Below are 21,977 nucleotides of genomic sequence, written 5' to 3'. Positions count from 1 at the left end.
TCTAAGATTTTTCACAAATTACTGGTGACTCAGCAATCACACCCTCTAGCTCTCTCCGTACTATGGGCTATACTTCATTTATCAAGACCTGGGGGTTTGGACTTTTCAAGGGCAACTAGCTGCCTTATAAGCCTAGCGGAGCAGAAAAAGACCTAGATTTGGAGTCAGAGGACCTGAGGTCAAATTTAGGCATTTAATATCTATCTGGGTGACATTGGTCCAGATGCAACCTATCTGGGCCTTAGTTTCCTCCTCTATAAAATGAGGGGATTGGACTATATGACCTCTAAGAGCCCTTCTAGTTCTTAATCTGTGGTCCTATTATCTCTTTAGTTATCTTGACGATTAACTCCATATTCGTTATTTTTGGTTTTCCTTTTCCAGTCCAAAGATCATTCTCCTGGCCAGAGCAAACAGAAGTCAGATAAGGACTGGGCAGCACTGGCTTCTCACTGTAGCCTATTATTATCATCCTTTCCCCTCTCAACAATGGTTCCATCTTTTCTTTGACCTCCTTTATTCCCAATATAGAAAGAAAAACTAAACCACAAAAAAAAAGCCCTCCAACCCTTTTAAGTGTCTTTAACTTTCCATACCAGTCTCAGCTCATTCTTAGCTTCAGCACTCCTGCCACTGTTCTTACAGGACCACGAGAATATTGCATTCATCCTCCATTGCCTGTTCTTGTCCTCGTCTTCTTGGTGTGTATTTTAACAATCCAAGTAGGTCAATGAGTTTCCTGTGCACCCACATTGGTCTTCTTTTTTCTGCCTCCTCAGAATGGTTTCTCTTTGTATCTTCAGAATTCCATTCTTGAATTTCTCATCCCTTCTGCACTGACTTTTCCTGGAGGATTTTAGTTCATGGTGTCCATAACTCTTCCATGTTGGAACCCTTTGAAGGCGCCCCAAGGATGCATATCAAACAATGGCCAACTTTCCTTCCTGCTTTATTATAAAATTCTAAGATGCAGCGGTTCCTCTCCTCCAAGATTCCCCTCATTGCTACTTCAGCAACTGGTTTCTTCTTATTATAGAAGATTTGATCCAGAATAGAACCTCTTCCTCTTAGCTCCTACATCTTTTTGAGGATGAAATTAGCAAATCAGCAAGCCAAGAATTTAATCGCCTCTGTGCTCTAGGCAAAGAGAGAATTCAGACAGATGTTTGGATAATTGAAGGCCAAATACTGTGCCACCGTCCCAGATTTGTGGTCTGTTTTCTGATGTCTCATCTCTTTCTTTTGTTTGGTCCAAGGGGGTCTGTAATATACCTCTACAAAACTCTCTCTTCAGTTTCTGTTTCTGTTGCTGTTCACTCAAATGTTCTGCTCCATGTTTGCTAACTCCTTCTACTTTCTAGATCTCTCCACATGAGTACATGGTATCTTTTTTAAAAAATTTAAACCCTCACCTTCCATCTTAGAATCAAGACTGTGTATTGGTTCCAAGGTAGAAGAGCACTAAGAGCTAAGCAATGGGGGGAGGGGGGGAAGAGGTTAAGTGACTTGCCCAGAGTCATGCAGCTAAGAAGTATCAGAGGTCAGATTTGAACCTAGAACCTCCCATTTCTAAGCCTGGCTCTCAATTCACTGGGCCAGCCAGCTGCCCCTGATTCTGTCCCTTTTCAGTAGCAGCCCCTCCCAGAACTATATTTCAGGCATGGTACCCATACTACCAAGTCATACTGATACCTGTAAGGTCAGATTTTCCTCCTTGCATTAGGATCACTAGTTTATCTTACTTTAAAGAGAAACCCTAGGGGCAGCTAGGTGGCTCAGTGGATTGAGAGCCAGACTTAGAGATGGGAGGTCCTGGGTTCAAAATTGGCCTCAAACCCTTCCTAGCTATGTGACCCTGGGCAGGTCACTTAACCCCCATTGCCTAACCCTTTACACTCTTCTGCCTTGGAACCAAGATCCAGTATTGATTCTAAGAGGGAAAGTACGGGTTTAAATAAATAAATAAAAATTAAAAAAAAAAATAAAGAGAATCCTTTGTATATTTGAGAATGGATTTCTGAGGCTATGCTTTTTATTGCTAGCTTCTTTCCCATATGTTATCTCCTAGGAATATCTAGGTATCTCTACTGCTTTTCTTCCTCATTATATGCTGGCTGACTGAGTGAATACATATTGGTAGTATTCTCCCTCCTCCTGCCTTTTCATCTAAAAGTCCTTTTGATCAGATTTGCAAGACAACAGGCAAGGCACTCTAACCAAGCCTGGTTAAAAGCAATTGTTTCTAGCCAGGAGCTCCTTATTTCTAATTTCTAAGCTATGGTCCAGACATCTAAATCTTCCTCGTAGATGTCATCTTCTTAACTGCCTGTTGATTTCCTACATCTGCCTTTTCTTCTGAAGTCTGGGCCTTTGATTAGGATAGGTGAGGAAACATCATTCGAGTCACCAAGGTCCCCAGTTTATTGGCCAAGTCCTTAGCAATGCTTTCTAGGATCATGGTGCTCCCATCCATCACCAGAATCAGACGGGAGTCATGAAGTTTGACAGGTCTTGGGAAAGTCTCTATCACCATGGATACATGGCCCAGGAAGAAAGCAGACTTATCTCTTATTATTTTCAGCAAATCATATGGCTCCCTCGGTGGGTGCTCCTGTATGGGAAAAGCACCAAGGCAGACAAGAAACAAACAGAGCATTTACTGGGTGCCAAGTCAAAAGTTCTGGGTTTGAGTCATTATTTGGCTGCTTACTACAGGACTGACTGAACAAATTACTTACCCTCTCTTGGCCTTAGTTTTCTCATTTGTAAAATGAAGGGCTTCCAAGGTACTTTCCATTTCCAAATCTATGATCCTATGCCCACCCCCCAGCTGGAAGCCCCCAGTCTCCCCTCTCCACTTGTTTATCTTCCTTTTTTTAAATTGAAAATTTTTATTTAATTAATTAATTTAGAATATTTTTCCATGGTTACATGATTCATGTCTGTGTATCTTCTGACCCTTACTGGCAGACCTCTCACCTGAGGGCTCCACATAATCATTCTTTAGAGGATGAGCATCTCAGATGGCCTTTGTTCCAAGTGGAATGTGATCTTTCTTCCTTTCCTTTTCTGTGTCACATTTTCCCATCCTCCTGTCTCTAAACATAGGTCAGGATTCCCGTCTGCCTCTTCCTATCCTTTTTGTTCTTTGCTTTTATGTTGAAATCCTTCTTTGGGGTTTTTATAGAAACCCTTCATTCTTCCTAATAACCTAGAAAGCAGAGAGAGAGTCTTCAAACCCCTTTACAATCAAGACTAAGCTGTACTTTGAGTGTGGATAGCAATTACTTGTCTTGGATGCTAATAATCTCTAACATAACTTTCCCTTTATCACAATCTGTTGTCACCCCACCCCTCCCTTGGATTTGTAATCCCAAACCCTGTTCTTTGTCCTTACTGTGACCTCCAATCCCTCCACCCCTCAAGTCTTTCTCAGACCATCACTCTTGGACCAGTTTGCCTTCATTTCCCATCTTGACCCCTCAGAGAACCAGGTCAGCTCTACACTGTCTTTGCTTGAGCACTCTTTCCCCTTAGCTTATAGTTGACCTTGCTCTGCCAAGCCCCAGGCTTATATTACTCCCATCATCACTCGAAAATCGCAAAACTGGGCTGACCAGGCCTATTACAAATTTGTTAAATAATTCCAACTGGGCCTCTACTAAAGCCAGGCAATCCTTCAGCTCTTTTATACCACCTAGCTGGTTCACTAGGGCAGGTAGGTAATGCAGTGGACAAAGTACCAGTCCTGGAGTGAGGAGGATCTGAGTTCAAGTGTGGCCTTGGACACCTACTAGCTGTTTCATCCTGGGCAAGTCACTTGACCCTGTTTGCCTCAGTTCTTCATTTGTAAAAGAAGCTGGAGAAGAAAATGGTAATTCACTCCAGTATTTTTACCAAGAAAATCCCAAATGGGGTCCCTAAGGGTCTGACACCACTAATTGGCTAAACAACAATTGACTCATTATACCACTTACCAGCTCATTTTTCCAAATGTTTGAATCCCTCCTCAAACCTTCCATCACTCCCTCTCACCCACCTCACCCCACTCAGGTGAGAGTCTTAGGTGTTTCACTGAAAAAATGGAGGCCATTCTAGGAGATCCCCCTTTTGTCTCTACCTCATCTCATACCACTTGAATGTCTTCTACCACCATCTCCTATTCACCTGTCTCACCCAACGTGGTGCAAACCTCTCTATATGCACAAATGATCCATTCCATCCTACCCTTTCCAGAATATTGCCCCTTCCATCACCCCCATTCTTTCACTTATCTTCAGTCTCTCCTTATCTCTTGGATATGTCTCTACCACCTACAGACATGCCGATGTCTCTCCCATGTTCCAAAAATCCTCATTTGATCCATCCATTCCTACTAACTACTTTCCAATATCTCTCCTCTCTTGTGGCTAAATTTGGGAAGGTTCTCTATAATAGAAACCTCTACTTCCTTTCTTCTCACTCTCTTCTTAACTTTCTGTAATCTGGCTTCTGCTCTCCTCACTCAACTGAAACTATACTTTCCAAATTTATTCATTACTTATTTTTAATTGCCAAATTTAATGACCTTTTCTCAATGCTCTTTTTCTTTTTTAACCCCTACCTTACATCTTAGAACCATATTATGAGTGGTAAGGGCTAGACAATGGAGGTTAAGTTATTTGCCCAGGGTCACACAGTTAGGAAGTGTCTAAGGTCATATTTGAACCCAGAGCCTCCCATCTCTAGGCCTGACTATCAAACTACCGAGCTACCCAGCTGCCCCCAAATCCTCATTCTTGACTTTTCTAAAGCCTTTGATAGTGTCAGTAATCTCTTCTTGGTATTCCCTTCTCTCTAGGTTTTTTGTGTTACTGGTTTCTGCTGGTTCTCCTCCTACCTCTTGAACCACTCCTTATCAGTTTCTTTTGCTGGGTCTTAATCTAGGTCATGTCCCCTAACTGGAGGTGTCCTCCATGGACCATCCTGGACCCTGGTTCTCTTCTCTCTGTATATTGTTTCACTGGTCGATCACATCAGCTCCCATGGTTTCAGGTATCATTTCTATGCAAATGATCCTCAGATTTATTTGTCCAGCTCTAAACTCTTTCCTGCCTCCCATTTCCACTTTGGGAGCATCTAGCCTAATAGATGTATTGAACTAGATGCTCCCAAAGTTTCTTCATTGAGCTCAATATATCTGAAACCGAACTCTATTTTTTCCTCCAAACTCCCCCACTTCTGAACTTCTCTATTATTGTCCAAGGTACCACCATTGCCCCCAATCATCTAGGCTTGTCATCTCGATGTCCTCCTCCATGTTTCACCCTCACCCCCTTATCGAATCAATTGCCAATCCTGTCATTTCTACCTTCCTAAATATCTCTCCCAAATGCCCCCTTTGCTCCTCTGACATTTCCACCAGCCTGGGACACATCCTCAACACCTCACCCCTGAACTAGGCAACAGTCTGCTGGCTGGTCTCCCTGCCTCAACTCTCCCCTCCCTCCCCTCCTCCTCCACTCAGGTGTCAAATTGATTTCCCTAAAGCACAAGTTGGGCCCTGGCAGCCCCCCCCCCATTCCATAAACTCCAGTGGTTCCTCCAGGATCAAATAGAAAAGCCTCTGACCTTCAAATCCCTTCATAACTTGGCTTCTTCCTCCTTTTGTGGCTCCTCTAACCTTATTCCCTCCCTTCTCCTATGTTCTTCTGTCCAGTGACAATGGCCTCCTTGTTGCTGCTCAGACAATGCATTCCATCTTCCCACTCCAGGAATTTTCACTAGCTGTCCCCTGTGTCTGGAAGGCTTTCTCCTCATCTCCATCTTCTGACTTCTCTGCCTTTTTTTCAAGGCTCAGCTAAAGTTCCATCTTCTACCAGAAACCTTTCCCAGTCCTTAATTTTAGGGCCTTCCTTCTGGGTTTATCTGTAATTTACTCTTTTTTGTTTTTAAAACTCTGACCTTCCGTCTTAGAATTAGTATTGGATATTGGTTCCAAGGCAGAAGAGTGGTCAGGGCTAGGCAATGAAAGTTCAGTGACTTGCCCAGGGTCACACAGCTAGGAAGTGTTTGAGGTCACATTTGAACCCAGGACCTCCCATCTCTAGGCCTGACTCTCAATCCACTGAGCCACCCAGCTGCCCTTGTAAATTACTCTTATTTTAAAAAACCTTTCCCTTTTGGCTTAGAATCATTAATACTGTGTATTGGCTCCAAGGCAGAAGAGTGGTAAGGGCTAGGCAGTGGGGGTTAAGTGACTTGCCCAGAGAGTCACACAGCTGGGAAGTGTCTGAGGCTATATTTGAACCCGGGTCCCCTGGACTATCCACTGTGCTAGAGGGGTGCCCCTATTGTGTCCATTTCCAAAGTCCTCTTACTGTACAATCATCCATTCCCCAGCTTCTTTCTATCTCAACCTAAAGGCCCATCAGTAGTATCCATTACCAATGAAATATATCTGAGGCACAATTAATGCAATCTGTAAAGTTTTCCTGACTTTGTTAAATGCTTTTCTGACACGCCTATAGTTTGAAGACTGTATTGGCTTCCTTTTTTGGAAAACGGAGGTGTTTTCTCTTCTCTAGTCCTGTGGCAGCCCTCCACTGTGTTTCAGCGATCACTGGCATCCGCTCAGTGGCTCTTTCGAGACTGGGAAATAATTCACTCGGGCCAGGAGACCCGAACGTTCTATTCTTGAGCCGTTTTGTTTGTAAGAAAGTCCTTGTCTACATGAAGCAGAATCTGTATCTGTTCTCCTCCCCTGCTTGTCTTCCCACTGGTTCTCATTCTGCCCATCTACTCCTTCCTCCAGTCTGTCGGTTCTTGGAGTCATTTATCCTCCCCTGGGAAAGCACCCTTCCAGAATGGGATGGATAATGGTACCCATGCGGCCACTCCTGGCCCTGAAGGGGCCACGGTCTTCTCCAGGGACCAAGCCCAGCAGTACTGGGAGCCCCTGGATTCCTCTCCCACTCCCAGATGGCAGACCCCACCGATGAGCATCCAGGGGCTTTGACCCACGCTCACCTCATAGCCCTGTGTTTGGGACAAAGACCTGTTGGGGAAAGAGAACTGACTGACTGCTCAGAACCACAGCTCAGCCCACCCTTCCACTCTCCTCGAGCCAGCAGGCAGCCTCTTGCCGTTGTCATGGCAACGGAAGAGGAATCTTGGCACGGAGCTTGGACAGGCATGGTAAAGTTCTTTCCCTGCCTACTACCCCCTTCTGCCTAGAATGAAGGCTCCGTTAATCCTCATTAAAGCCTCCAAAATGCTCATCCTTCAAGCTTTCAAGCTTCCCCTTCCCAGGATTCAGGGGGGAGGGAGATGGCTCTTGGGGCTGGGCCTGTACCTTCCTATGGGATCAAGTATTCCTCCAGGAATGATATCCGGCAGTCAGAAACCCCGCAAAGGTCAGGCTCATATCTCCTTCCTCCTCAGAGGGGAGATTCCCCGGGAGTCAGGATCATGACTCCTAAGTCTACTGTCCAAGCCAGCTCCATCCATGAGGGCAGGACCTGGGCTTAGGCCTTAGACCAGGGACGCCTCCAGGACAGGGGCCATGTCAGCCTCTCTTTCTAGGGAGGGATGGAGGCATGTTTCACCCTCAAGCTAGAGATAACCACATTTTAAATATGCGTATTCTCTGCCATCCTGAACAGATACAAGTTTTCCCATTCCACCAGTCTCTCTGTCTGTATCTGTTTGTGTCTATGTCTGTCTCTGGCTCTTTCTTTTTGTTTCTCTCTCTGCGTCTCTTCTCTGTTCCCCCCCCCCCTCCGTCTCTCTGTTTCTCTCTGTCCTTCTGTCTGTTTCTGTGTGTCTCTCTGTCTCTGTCCATCTATCTGTCTGTCTGTCTGTCTCTCTCCTCTGTCTCTCTTTCTGTATATATCTCTGTCTCTATTTCTGTATCTTTCTCTCTGTCTCTCTCTGTCTCTTTCTGTATCTCTCTGTCTCTCTGTCCTGTCTGTCTCTATCTGTTTCTGAGTGTGTCTCTATGTCTCTTTCTGACTCTGTCTCTCTCTCTGTGTCTCTGTCTGTCTGTCTCTCTGTCTGTCTCTCTCTCTCTCTCTCTATCACACACACACACACACACACACACACACACACACACACACACACACACACACACCCTTAACTCTCAGGCTTCAGCTTGTGCTGAGAGATGACAGTCACACTTTCCATCTTAGAATAGCTCTGGGCATAAATTATTCAGTGATGGGTCAGGTCACTGACAATATCTAAATGCTCCTCTCCCAAGGGATCAGTAGACACATAATTCCTCCTTCTGCTTCCTCTTTTCTCACTTCTCTTTGACTCTCCTAGGGGAAAAAGGTCATGAGACCTCGGTCCCTAGAATTCCAGCCCAAGACTCCTGCCATCCAATCTAGCAGACCAAATGTTCCATGCACACCATAGGCAGAAAATTTAGGATGGAATTGGACCCCGTGGTGATGCATTGTTTGGGGCAGAGGCCAGAATTTCACCAAAAATCATAGCATTAAAGAATAGCAGAATTGGAACGGACTGTAGAATATAGAACATAGAATGTTAGAACTATGAATCATCTTAAGACATCTAATATTAGAGCCGTAGGGAACCTTCAATCATTCCTTCAGATAATTCACCAAACACTCGTTGAACAACTTCTCTGTTTCTGTGCTAGGTACTAGAGGAGTTATAACATTTCATTGGGTCACCAAAATGACCTTCTTTAAAGTCAGCAGTTGGGGTCAGAAAGACTGAACTTTGTGAGTTCAAATCTGGCCTCAGACACTTACTAGCTATGTCACCTTGACTAAGTCACTTAATGCCATTTGCCTCAGTTTCCTCATTTGTAAAATGAGCCAGAGAAGGAAATGGCAAACCACTCCATTATATTTGACAAGAAGACCCCAACTGTGGCCATGCAGAGTAGTAAACAACTTAAAAAACAACTTAACACCAACAGAGTCACCAGTAACTTTATAATCATCAAATCCAAAATGGACTTTTTTCTAAGCCTTATCATTTCCTGATTTCTCTGCAAATTTGCCCACTTTTGAGCAACCCCTCTAACTGAATACTCACTCCTTCTTTGCCTTCAGAAGCAGTACATTCTCCTGGTTCTACTCCTACCTCCCTGTTCCTCCCACCCCCAACTGTTTCTTTTGTTCCTCATCCTTTTCCAAACCCATTAAAGTGTCTCTTCACCAAAGACCTGTCTACCTCTCTGCAGATGACTCCCTAATCTACACGATGCCTCTAGTCGTGACCGCACTTCTGAACTCTAGACCCACATTTCTAACTGAGGTCTCCATCTACCCAGAGGTCTCACTGACACTTCAACATGTCCAAAACCGAGCTCTTCAAGTTTCCTCCTGAACCTGCCATTCATTTGGTCTTTTATGGCATTAACCTCGAGTTTATCCCTGGCACTTTCCTTCGTCTCAACACTGACACCTACTCTGTTACCAAGTCCTATCAGCTCCTTCTCTACAACATCCCTTCTCTCCATTCTATTCCCATTGCCATCATCCCAGTGCAGCCCCCCTACCCCATACTCATTTCTTTCTCCAGCTAATCCTTCATTCCTCTCTAAAGAAATGTTTTTTAATGCATAATCAAGTTACATCCTTCCCCTGCTGTGGCTCCCTATTGCCTCCAAATAAAAGTCACTCTTTGACATTCAAGACCTAGAAAGGATTGTCTTAATAGCCTTATCATGTTTCACTCCCTTCCACATACTCTTTGCCAAATTGTACACATTTATGACACTCCCCCTTCCTCAAATTAAAACTCAAAACCATGCCATGCACTCCCAGACTTCCATGCCTCTGCCCAGTCTGGGAAGTGTCCCTTGTCTCCCAACTTTTCTTATTAAATTCTTTTAAAAGGCAACCCAAAAATCTACCTCTTCCAAGAAGTCTTTCTTAATTTCCCTGGTTGGTAACACTCTTCTTCAAATCTCACAGAACACCTCATTTTACAACTCTCTAATGAACTTAATAGCCCTGTGGTATAATATAATTAATGCTCTGTCTTATTCTCTACTAACTTGTACCTTCCAGATGGGCAAGTTTTATTGTAGCTTAGCTAAATTTTGCATCTTTGCCAGGACTATCATAAAGCTATGGACACATTTTTTTAAAATCAGAAAATACATAGAAAAATATTTTCTATTATTTCTAAATATATATTTCTAATATATTTCTAAAAACAAACAAACCCTTACCTTCCATCTTATAATCAAGACCGGGTATTGGTTCCAAGGCAGAAGAGCAGTAACGGCTAGACAATGGGGGTCAAGTGACTTACACAGCTAGGAAGTGTTTGAGTTCAGATTTGAACCCAGGACCTGGCTCTAGATCCACTGAGCCACCTAGCTGCCCCAAATAACAACTCTTAAGAGAGGAGACCAATGATCAGACAAATAGGGTTGTGACTTGAACCCAAGTCCTCCAGACTCCAGGCATGGCTCTCTATCCACTGAGCCACCTAGCTGCCCCCACACCATAATCTCAGTAAATGCTATGGATTAGTAACTGATGGTCTATGAAAACACATTGATCATAGACTTTGAACCAAAGGAAATGTAGGAGTAATTTAATCCAACATCCTCATTTTACAGAAGAAGAAATTGAGTCTGGGACAGATTAAGTGTCTTGTTCCATGTGATGGAGAACAAATAATTAAAGATAACTCTAAAGGGTCATATACAAAGTAGACTGATTAAATGAGAGGTTGGAGAGTGCTATTGACACTGAGTCTAAAGAGAAAGGGAATGAGCTCAGATTTGGACATATTGTGTGTGAAGTGCTGTTGGGACATCTGTATAACCACTTCTCTCTTTTTTTGCATGTAAATATTTTTCTTTTAGAAATATTTTCTTTATATTTATCTTATTCAGCCCCTCCTTCCCCTCCTATATCATAGAAGGCAACATCTGACAAAGTAGATTGATGGCATCTTTCCTGTTTCCACTTCTCAGTTCATTCTCTAGAGGAGAACATTCACAAATTATTCTCCAAATATTAAATCTGTAGCTATATATAATGGTCTCTTGGTTCTACTTGTTTCAGTCTTCATTATCCTATGTAGTTCTTTCTAGGTTTTAAAAAAATTGAACTGCTTGTTGTTTCTTGTGACAATCATATGCCACAACTTGGTTAGTCATTCCCCAATTAATGGACAATTAATCCCAATTAAGGAGATCCTTGATTTCCAGTTCTTCGCCACCACAAAAAGAGCTGCTATAAATATATTGGAGCATTTCCTTTTCCCCTGATCTCCTTAGAATTAGACTCAGCAATAGTATTGCTGTGGCTAAGGATATACACAATTTTGTGGTTCTCTAGTGAAGCTACTTCTTGAAGATAGTTGGAGATGGGAGGCTGGGGCTCAGCCGAGATGAGAGACTGAGATTAGAGTTTTCTGGGAAAGAGTTGGTAGGACCAAGTGGTGGGAATGAGTGAGATTGCCAAAGGAGAAAGTGTAGGAAAAAGAGTCCCAGGATGGATCTTTGGGAAACATACCCATTAATGGGAGTTAGAAGAGAAGCAGGAGAATGTGGGGTCTTTTTGTATGTCCAGGAGAAGGGAGTGATCAAGAGCAGCAAAGACTGCTGAGGTTTGTAATGTGGCTCTGAAGGAGGCTGGATGGAGTCTGATTAAAGGCTATGGTGGAGGGATGAGCTTTAGTAAGAACACAGAATATCAGAGCTGGATGGGACTTAGAATTTAGAATGTGATTATTTGGAGGGTTCTTAGCATATGAAATGTCAGAACTGGAAAAGATCTTAGAACATGGAATGTCAGAACTAAGAAGGACTTTAGAACATAGAATGTGACCACTGCAAGGGACTTAGAACACAGAATGTCAGCATTGAAAGAGGCTATAGAATCTAGAAAATAGTATATCAGAGCTGGAAGAGCCTTTAGGACTTAGAACAAGGAATGTCAGAGCTGAGTAAGCCTTTGGAACACAGAATGTCAGAACTAAGGAGGGATTTTAGAACACAGAATGTCAGAACTATGAGAGACTTTAGAACATAGAATGTGATAGCTAGAAGGGACTTTAGAACACAGAATGTCAGAACTAGGAGGGACTTTAGAACATAGAATGTGATAACTGTGAGGGACTTTAGAACATAGAATATCAGAACTAAGATGGACTTTAGAACACAGAATGTCAGAACTAAGAGGGACTTTAGAACACAGACCGTCAGAACTAGGAGGGACTCTAGAACACAGAATGTCAGAACTAGGAGGGACTTTAGAGCATAGAATGTGATAACTGTGAGGGACTTTAGAACATAGAATATCAGAACTAAGATGGACTTTAGAACACAGAATGTCAGAACTAAGAGGGACTCTAGAACACAGAATGTCAGAACTAGGAGGGACTTTAGAACATAGAATATCAGAACTAAGATGGACTTTAGAACACAGAATGTCAGAACTAAGAGGGACTTTAGAACACAGAATGTCAGAACTAGTAGGGACTTTAGAACATAGAATGTGATAGCTAGAAGGGACTTTAGAACACAGAATGTCAGAACTAGGAGGGACTTTAGAACATAGAATGTGATAACTGTGAGGGACTTTAGAACATAGAATATCAGAACTAAGATGGACTTTAGAACACAGAATGTCAGAACTAAGAGGGACTTTAGAACACAGAATGTGATAGCTGGGAGGGACTTAGAACACAGAAGGAGCATTAAAGAGGCCATAGAATATAGAATAGAGCATATCAGAGCTGGAAGGGTTCTTAGAACTTAGAGCATGGAATGTAGTCAAGGTAGAAAGGGATCTTAGAGACCAACGGCTCCAGTGTCCCACTGGTCTCCTGCTAAGCCCCTGTGGAGCAGGCAGGAAGAAGCAGTCTTTTGGCCCCATTGCTGGTGGGGTGGAAGGAAACTTCATATGGGGGAAGGGTGTGAAGCAACTTAGGGAGCTACAGACAGTCTCTCCTGGCAGAAATGCAAATGAATATGAAAATAGTAATCAGCGCTGGAAAGAGCGCCTGAGTCATTGCAGTTCCGTGGGCAGGTGAGAGAGGGTGGCTCCACAAGCCTCCCACATGGGCCCATGCTTGCCAGACACAGACCAGACCTGGACACACACACATGTTGGCTCAGCAGCATGTGTGAGCACAGCCCCTGTGTACATGATTCTCTCCAGCCTGCTGGTGCTCCAAGGGACTTGTGACCTAGAGCAGGGGTTCTTGACTGCTTCCTGTGTCCTAGATGCCAGGGGCAACCAGTCTAGAGAAGCCCACAGCCCCCTTCTCAGAATCCTGTTTTTAGGGGACAGCTGGGTAGCTCAATGGATGGAAAGTCAGACTTGGAGCAAGAGGTCCTGGGTTCAAATCTGACCTCAGACCCTTCCCAGCTGTGTGACCCTGGTCTTTGCCCCATTGCCTAGCCCTTATTGCTCTTCTGCCTTGGAACCAATGCACAGTATTGCTTCTAAGACAGAAGGTGAGAGTTAAAAAAAAAAAAAAAGAATCCTGTTTTAAAGTCACAAACCGAAATCCTTAAGATTACAAGAACTAATTATGTTGAAGTAAAGATGCCGTTGTCTCCTCCATCCGAGTTGAAGAGCCCCCTGAAATCCAAGCCAAGAAGTCTCGCCCTAGAGTTATCTTTGACTGGAGATGGATGGCAGGATGGTGTCTTGGAAAGGTGGCTGAATCTCAAGGCTAAGAAGCTGGGTTTGAATCCTCCCTACCTGTGTGATCTTGAGCAAGTCCTTTCTCTCCCCAAGCCTCAGGTCCCCATCCAAGAAAAGAAGGTTTTGTGCTAGATTATCTCTCAAGTCCCTTTCAGATCTACATGTTGCCACCTTATGGAAATGGCTTTGAGGATTCTTTGAGAAACACACAATTACGCAGGCAATGGGAAGGTCAGTCTTAGACACTGTCAGCCTCAGAACAAGTGGCTGAATGTTCAGTCACATCTATAGCTTCAGTCACAGATGCCATCCATCACCCTAGATACTTACACAATATCATGGGTGGTACACTATGGAGTAGAGTGCTGGTCTTGGACTGAGGAAGACCTGAGTTCAAATTCTACGCCGATACTTACTGTGTGACCCTATACAAGTCACTTTACCTCTCTCCACCTCAGCTTCCTCCTCTATAAAATGGGTATAATAATAGCATCTAACTCCCACATATGTGATGTGCTTAAAATCAGGGGTTCAGGGAAAGCCTGAGGAACCTCCACAGTAGGGCAGCTAGGCAGCACAGTAGATAGAGTGCCAGGCCTGGAGTTGGGAGAACCTGGGTTCAAATCTGGCCTCCGACACTTCCTGGCTGGGTGACCCTGGGCAATTATTTAACCCCAACTGCCTAGCCCTTGCTACTCTTCTTGGAATTAGTGCTAAGACATAGAGTGAGGTTTAAAGAAGAACCTCCACAGATGCTCCTGTATCTCCACAGCTGGGGCCATGGGGGGCACAGATGGTAGACTGCCCTGGATCACCTGCCTCCTCTGCATCGCTGTCTCTGTGTCCCTCTGAATCCCTGGGAGGGACAGGACACGCCATGCCTGACTGTGGAATCGATTTCCTTGGCAGTCTCCACCCTTTTATCATAACAATTGACTGAAAGGGAAGAGAAATAGGGCATATGTGTTCTTGGCTGAGCTGCTGAGAGAGGAAAGGGCTCTGGGCAAGCGACAGAACCTTCTGGAGCTCTCCTTGCCCCTCTGGGCTGGGGAGGGTCAGCTCTGCCTTATACCCCCCACACCGCTGCCTGTGGTGGGAGGCGAGCTTAGGGTCAGCAGAGGGATCTCCCACCCTGTGAGTCTGAAGTCCAACTCCTTTTTTTTCCTGCCCAGTCCACGGGTGCCAAACAATTGTGTCTCCCTAACATGAAAGGACTGAGCTACGGGGAGCTGGGTCCCCCTTCCCTCCCCCCTGCCTAGATACTCTTCCGGCCAGGCCAGAATGCTGATCTCCCTCGGGGGAGAGATGGCTTAAAGTCAGTCAACTAATTAGAGAAGGAGTAATTGATGCCCAGGCTCATGCCATCTGCTGAGGCATCTGTGGGGCCCACGCCGCCTGCTGAAGGAGTGGCAGCATTGGGAGCCTGGACGGGAGGTAGTGGGAGAGGAGGTCACTGGATTGGGTTGGGATAGGAGCCGCCCGTGGGTGCTGGGCAGTGTGGACAATAGGGAAGAAGGAAATGCCGGACAGTGTGAGGGAAGGAAATGACCAGGAGCAGATCAGAGAAATCAAGGAAGGAAGCAAAAACTAGCTGCTAAGGGCCAGAGAAGGAATACTGCCTCCTTCCACCATCACCCAGACTTTCCCCCGTCTAGCCATTACCTCTGGCAGAGGCAGGAGAGAAAAGGACCCCAAATTCCAATGTTCTGTTTGCTCAGGACCCTTGCAGCTCTGACATGGAATATGTTCCTGAGGTTCCTCTGCGTTCTAACATTCAGTGTTCTAAGGGTCCCCCCCATTGTTGGTGTAAGTGCCCAGGTGATGGTGAGATTGTGTGTGTATGTGTGTGAGTGTGTGATAGCATGTGTGAGTGCATGTGAATGTGTGCATGTTTGTGTGAGGGTAGATGTGAGTGTGTATGAGTGTGTGAGAATGAGTGTGCGTACGTGTGTGTGTGTGTGTGTGTGTGTGTGTGTCTGATTGGGAGACTGTCTGTGACAGCACCCCCCCAAATTCACCTCTCCCAGGATGGGTCATCAAAATCTCAGTAGAGTATCTCTCCCAGCAGCCCTCTCAGAGAGACCTGGTTCCATCCAGAATGATTCAGAGTTGTGGTCCCTTGGCTACAGGCCTATGATTGGGGAGAAAAACACACAGCTGTGGCCCTGTACTGTCCCAGCAGTCATCCCAAAGGAAGGGCCATTTCTTCCTGCAGGACCTGCATCAGAATCATTATATGATGGGTTTTGTCTATCTTTTTCTCAAAAGGATACCAGGGAAGCAGCTGGGTGGCTCAGTGAATGGAGAGCCAGGCCCAGAGACGGGAGATTCTGGTTCAATCTGGCCTCAGACACTTCCCAGCTGTGTGACCCTGGCCAAGTCACTTAACTCCCATTTCCCAGCCCTTACCGCTCTTCTGCCTTGGAACCAATACACAGTATTGATTCCAAGAGGGAAGGGTTTTAAAAAAGTATGCCAGGGTACAGGGAGACAGATTGCCTGAAGCCCAGCTGTGGGGGAAGAGAGCTAAGAAAGTGACCACTAAGTAGAGAAAGATGGCCCCCATCCTCACTTCAGTGACACTCCCAGGGAAGCCTATCAAATCTGGAGCCAGAAGAGACTTGGCTTTGAAGCTGGCCTCTATTTTCCCCAGCTGTAAAATGGGCATGATAAATCACTGCAGCTCTCTTCCTCACTGGGTAGCTGAGAAGCCATAATGAGATCATTTCTTTAGAGAGTTTTGCAAACCTCTAAAATGTCATTTAAATGACAGTTGTGTTTTCATTCGTGATGGCGGTAGTGATGATGTTAATTTTGTTTCTTGGAATCCAAACAAGACAGAGTTGGGACGCTTGTTCCCAGGGGAAAAGAAGAGTACAGATAAGAAAGGGGGGTGGCATGTTGGGAATGGGGTGGGAGTGATCTTCTGGAAGAGGAGTCATTTCGGGGCAAGCTGTGCTCAGAACCTTCCAAGAGAATTTGTTTTGCAACTTGTTATCTTTACAAGGGTTCTAAGTGTTTTCTTTTTCTTGTCAATGTTGGAGAGAGAGAGAGAGAGAGAGAGAGAGAGAGAGAGAGAGAGAGAGAGAGAGAGAGAGAGAGAGAGAGAGAGAGAGAGAGAGAGAGAGAGAGAGAGGAAGAAGGAGAGGGAGAGGGAGGAAGAGGGGGAGAGAGAGGGAAAGGGAGAGGAAAAGGAGAAGGAGAGAGAGAGAGAGAGAGAGAGAGAGAGAGAGAGAGAGAGAGAGAGAGAGAGAGAGAGAAGAAGGAGAGGGAGAGGGAGGGAGAGGGGGAGAGAGAGGGAAAGGGAGAGGAAAAGGAGAAGGAGAGAGAGAGAGAGGAAGAAGGAAAGGGAGAGGGAGGGAGAGGGGGTGGGAGAGGGAGAGAGAGGGAGAGGGAGAGGGAGAGGGAAAGGGAGAGGGGAGGAGAGAGAGAGAGGAAGAAGGAGAGGGAGGGAGAGGGGGTGGGAGAGGGAGGGAGAGGGAGAGGGAAAAGGAGAGGGAGAGAGAGGGGAGAGAGAATAAATTCTTAATTGAAGTTTTAAAAAAAGAACCTTTTTAACCCTGGGCCAAACCTATGTCTCATAGAACATGAATTCCTTGAGGGCAAGGATTGCCTTATTGTATCCCCCACATCTAACACAATGCCCAGCTCATAGGAGGTGCTTTAGAAAAGCTTGTTTGGGCAGGGGAAGGCAGCTGGGTATTTCAGTGGATTGAAAGCCAGGCCTAGAGACTGGAGGTCCTGGGTTCAAATGTGACCTCAGACACTTCCCAGCTGGGTGACCCTGGGCAAGTCACTTAACCCCCATTGCCTAGCCCTTACCACTCTTCTGCCTTGGAGCCAATACACAGTATTGATTCTAAGACATAAAGTACGGCTTTAAAAAAAGAAAAGAAAAGCTTGTGCCTTCGTTCTGTTGGGGAGAGGACAAAGGCAGAGTCATTGAGGATGGGGGAGAGAAGCAGACTTGCAGGCTGGTATCATCCCACCAAGACTTTCAGATCATCTCTTCTGGCTACCATTGGCACATTCTGAGGATTCATGGAGGCCAAGTGGCTGGAATTGGGTCTGGGCTGAGGTGGGCAGGTAGGCGCCCCTGCTTACTCTCAAGCTTCTGTCTTCCAGTTCCAGCCAACCCCTGTGAGAACAATCCTTGCCTTCATGGAGGCACGTGCCAAGCCAATAATAGTACTTTTGGCTGCAGCTGTGACCATGGTTTCACGGGGGAGAACTGTGAGATTGGTGAGTGTCTTCTTGAAACTTTGCCCTCTCTGCCAACTCATGTACCACCCGCCATCTTGAAGAAGGAGACTGACTCCTGTCCTCTGGAGCCTACATGCAGCCTGAGGGGGAGCCAGCCAGATGAATTAGGCAACCACAGACCCTTAGACTCAGAGGGGACCTTTGGAAGAGGCTGAGGATCAGAGACAGGAAGCCTTGCCTATGCACACACAGCCTGTTAGAGGACAGAACAGGACATGGATCAGGATCAGGACTCCCCTCTGCCCCCCAAGTTCAGAGCTCTCTTCTGCATCCACCAGCAAGTAAAGATCATGAAGATATTGAAGAGTTCAGCTGCAGATAGAAATACGTTGGTAAACATTTAACAACCAACTTTCTAGGGAGTGGGGAAAGGCATACAACACATTTTAAAGTTTAATCTTCCTTCTTAACATTTTCCCCATCACTTTATTAAGTCTAAACAGTCAACAAAACAACAAACCAAGCCTGGTTTGTAATATTTACTGATTTCTGACCAGTGATTTAACCACTGGCTCTCAAAAGCCACTCCAGCACAAAACTGACTGCAAATAACATGGAGTTTTCGAGATTATAGAATGGAGCATTAGAAAAAACATTAGAAATCCCTTCTCACTTTATGGGTGAGGAAACAGGGGATGTGCCTTGCTGAAAGTCCTATAGGTGGCAAAGAAAACAGCTGGGATTTGAACTCAGGTCTTGTAAGAATACCTGGTACAACCGATTTAGAGTCAGAAGCACCTGGATTCAGATCCCAGCTTCTTCTGTTCTTTTCTGTATGACCTTGAACAAGTCATTTCTGCTCTGTGGGCCTCAGTTTCCTTATCTGTAAAGTGAAGAAGTTGGACTTGATTACACTTAAGGGCCCTTCCAACTCTGTGATCCCATGAGACCAAAACCAGTGCCCTTTCCACTACTTCATGAGGTTGGAGACTCAAAGAACAATTCGGACCAAAGAAGGCTGCAGCCCAATCATTGGATCTTCACTCTAGTGGTGGAAGAGACCTTAGTTGCCATCCAGTCCCAACCCCTCACTTTAAAGCTAAGGATCACATAAACAGGCAGGATTTGAACTGGGGTCTTCTGATTCCAAATGCAACCCTCTTTTCCTCTCCCCTATACTGCCTCATCACCCTCCGATAAATCAACCTCTATAACACTCTCACCAACCAAGCAGCAAGCTTCTTAGAGGTGGTTCCAGTTCAGTGCTGCCATGTCTCCAAGGAAACCCTTGGGAGCCACAGAGTAGACCAGACAGAGGGATGAAAGCCTGACTTAACTGTCCTTTTCCATGAGGGTGTGTAGGGACAGAACTGTGCCTTGTTCTCTGAATTCTTGACCCTGGAGCCTGTCCCCCTCCCCTCAGGATTCTAGTCCTCGCTCTGCCATTATTTTACTGTGTGTCCTGGGGTGGGGCAAGACCCTCCCTGGGCCTCAGTTTCCCCATCTGTACAATGATGGGATTGGAGGAGATGGTCCAGTGCTAACGTTCTGTGGTTTTGTGATTCTTTACAGAATCTGGCTCTTGCCTCAATCCTGGAGAGTTTTGGGGGTGGAGGGGATGCATTAGACTTATATCCCTCCCTGCCTGAAGCCTGCATTGGCCCCTCCATCCCCTCCCTCCTCCTGCCCAGAGCCTGCTTATTCTTGGCAGCTCTTGTGGGGCCCTAATTAATGCTAATTGCTTATGGAGCTGCCTTCTCCATCTGCTGGAAAGCCACCCAGGGGGAGGGGATAGATTGCAGGGTCATGGTCTCTGCTTTTGGCATAGCTCAGGAACTGGGGGCTGAAGGGAAGTGGAGGAGGAGGCTTGAGGGAGGAAAGGAGGCTGCTTTCTGAACCCGACACCGTCTCCTCCACAGATATCGATGACTGCCTGTCAAGCCCTTGCCTAAATGGGGGGACTTGCATCGATGAAGTCAACTCCTTCATCTGCCTGTGTCTGCCCAGTTATGGCGGAAGCCTCTGTGACAAAGGTGAGGTCGTTTCTTCATCCTTACCCCAACCCACCTCAGGAGCCCCACCAGTCCAGTCCAAGGCCCAGGAGCCCCCCACCAGTCCACCCTGGGCACCACCTCTCCTTCTCCAAAGGGAATAAGATTCCATGCTCCTCCCTCCCCCATCCCATTTACTGCTATCTTAGACCTTGCTAAAAGCAACCTGAAACCAGCCCTGGAAGGGAGAAGAGAGGATCCCCAGGGTGGCCATTGCCTCTGGCTCAGTATGGAAGAGGAGATGGAATTAACTCAAGCAAGGTATCAAGAAAGAAGGAAAGGGAAATGACCCTCAAAAGGGGACAGAGTTCTGAACCCCAAATGGTTTCCCCTTAAGCATCCCCCCTTTTCTCTGACACAGTGAATTGAGAGTGGGTCACTGTAGGAAAGTGGGCTCACTAAGGGGAAGGAGGATGGAGAGGCAAGGGCTCACTGATGAGGGGGTGCAGTGAGAAGAACTGGGGCTCTATGTGGGAGATGGAACTTGGTGAACGGAATGAGGTACCATAAGGGGGACTGGGGATCGGTGAGGGAAAGTAGGCACCATTAGGGGGTGAGAGTTTCGTGAAAGGGCTATAGGGAGCCCAGGAAAGATGGGAAATTCTCAGGAAGCTTGTATGAAAGTATAATAAAGGTCTGGGGCTCAGAAGGCTTTGGGTGGTTGGATGAATCCATGTTTCTAGTTCCTGCAGGTAGGGAATTGGGGTCTTTTGAGAAGAAAGCAGCTGTGACTCAATATCCAAGCCCCCCAAAGAGGCAATATGGTACAGTGAAGACAGCTCTGGCATGAAAGTCGGGGACGTTGGTTTCCAGTCCCCCATTTACCTTTAGCTACTTATGTGACCTCAGAGAAGTCTCTAACTCCATCTGCAGGCTCTCCCTTGGTAAAATGAGGAATTTGGACTCCTCAGTGAGGTCTCTTCTAGTGATGACCTCCTCCAAATCTTTTGATCTGTGATTCATTCAGGATTTGCCAGATGCTAGAAATATTCCAGCAAGAGAAATTCAATATTCTAAGCCCCCAGACTTGGCTGGGCCATTGAGAGGGGATAGGATGGATGGAAGAAGCTGAGCCCTCATGAGCTGGTGGAGGGTGGGAGCTGGGCCTGGCAATTCCAGTTGCTGATCATTTGCTGTGTAACTTTGGAATGGTGCCTTGGCTTCTTGGGGCCCAAGCTTTGGGTAGGTGGGGAAGTGGTTGGATGAGGGGTGAAAGAGTAGAAGCTTCCAGGTCAGGGATTCTAAATATCACCTCCCGCTTCTGGCCCCAGACACAGAAGGCTGTGATCACAGCTGGCACAAATTCCAGGGACACTGCTATCGATACTTTGCCCACCGACGGGCCTGGGAGGATGCAGAGAGAGACTGCCGCCGCCGAGCTGGCCACCTCACCAGTATCCACTCTCTTGAGGAACATGGCTTTATCAATAGTATGGGCCTGGGACCCTGGAGTTGGGAATGGGGAGGAGGGACCTGGGTGGGACCTTTGGAGATGGAGGAACAGCCAGGAAGATCCAGTCAAATCAGAGGCAGCGCTTCTCAGTATGTGACTGGATCAATCTGAGCCTCAGTTTCCTTGGATGTAAAATGAGGAGGATTCTTTTATCTCCTGCCTCAGAGGTCTCTGAGAAAAGTGTGTTGTAAGCTTTAAAGCACTGTAAAAAAAAGCACTGTTATTGCTGTGGTTGAATCCAAGGACCCCCAAATCCTGGCACAGTGGCTGCTCATCAGTGGTCTCTGCACAAACTCTCCTCAGGTGGTGGGATTCATGGTGACCCCTAACCTACTCCGCTTGGGCATATGGGGGATCCCACTGGCCTAGATCCCCAGTGATGGCCTTGTTCCCCCATCCCCTGGGCTGGGGCACCTCCCTCCTTAGGCTTCGGCCATGAGAACACCTGGATCGGGCTCAATGACCGGATTGTGGAGCGGGATTTCCAGTGGACAGACAACACAGGCCTGGTGAGCTGAAAGAGGGGGAGTCAGTGAGTGGCAGCAAGGTCTGAATCCCCTGATTTGGCCCTGGGGAAAAGGGGACTGAGTCTGGGGCTCTCTGGAGGAGTACAGCTGCTATAGGAATGGCAGA

The 21,977-nt window shown here is 46.2% G+C and overlaps 1 protein-coding gene and 1 long non-coding RNA gene across 4 annotated transcripts in view; one reads left to right on the top strand and one right to left on the bottom strand.

Moving 5' to 3' along the window:
* Positions 1-21,977, top strand: part of NCAN (neurocan) — a 75,950-nt gene that overhangs the window by 39,853 nt on the left and 14,120 nt on the right. For all 3 annotated transcript variants that reach the window (XM_007489199.3, XM_003340735.4, XM_007489198.3), the window contains exons 10-13: positions 17,763-17,879; positions 19,760-19,873; positions 21,163-21,321; positions 21,771-21,853. In XM_007489199.3, the coding sequence (XP_007489261.1) occupies positions 17,763-17,879; positions 19,760-19,873; positions 21,163-21,321; positions 21,771-21,853 (473 nt within the window). The remainder of the gene's footprint in view (positions 1-17,762; positions 17,880-19,759; positions 19,874-21,162; positions 21,322-21,770; positions 21,854-21,977) is intronic.
* LOC130458276 (uncharacterized) lies at positions 1,995-7,125 on the bottom strand. The gene is made up of 2 exons (XR_008917392.1): positions 7,009-7,125; positions 1,995-3,211 (listed from the first exon to the last, which is right to left on the bottom strand). It is a non-coding gene; the product is annotated as an uncharacterized LOC130458276 (long non-coding RNA).

Source organism: Monodelphis domestica, chromosome 3 (genome assembly GCF_027887165.1).
Source record: "Monodelphis domestica isolate mMonDom1 chromosome 3, mMonDom1.pri, whole genome shotgun sequence".
NCBI lineage: Eukaryota > Metazoa > Chordata > Mammalia > Didelphimorphia > Didelphidae > Monodelphis > Monodelphis domestica.
Note: the sequence above shows the minus strand (reverse complement) of the source record. Positions and strands in the feature narration are given on the sequence as shown.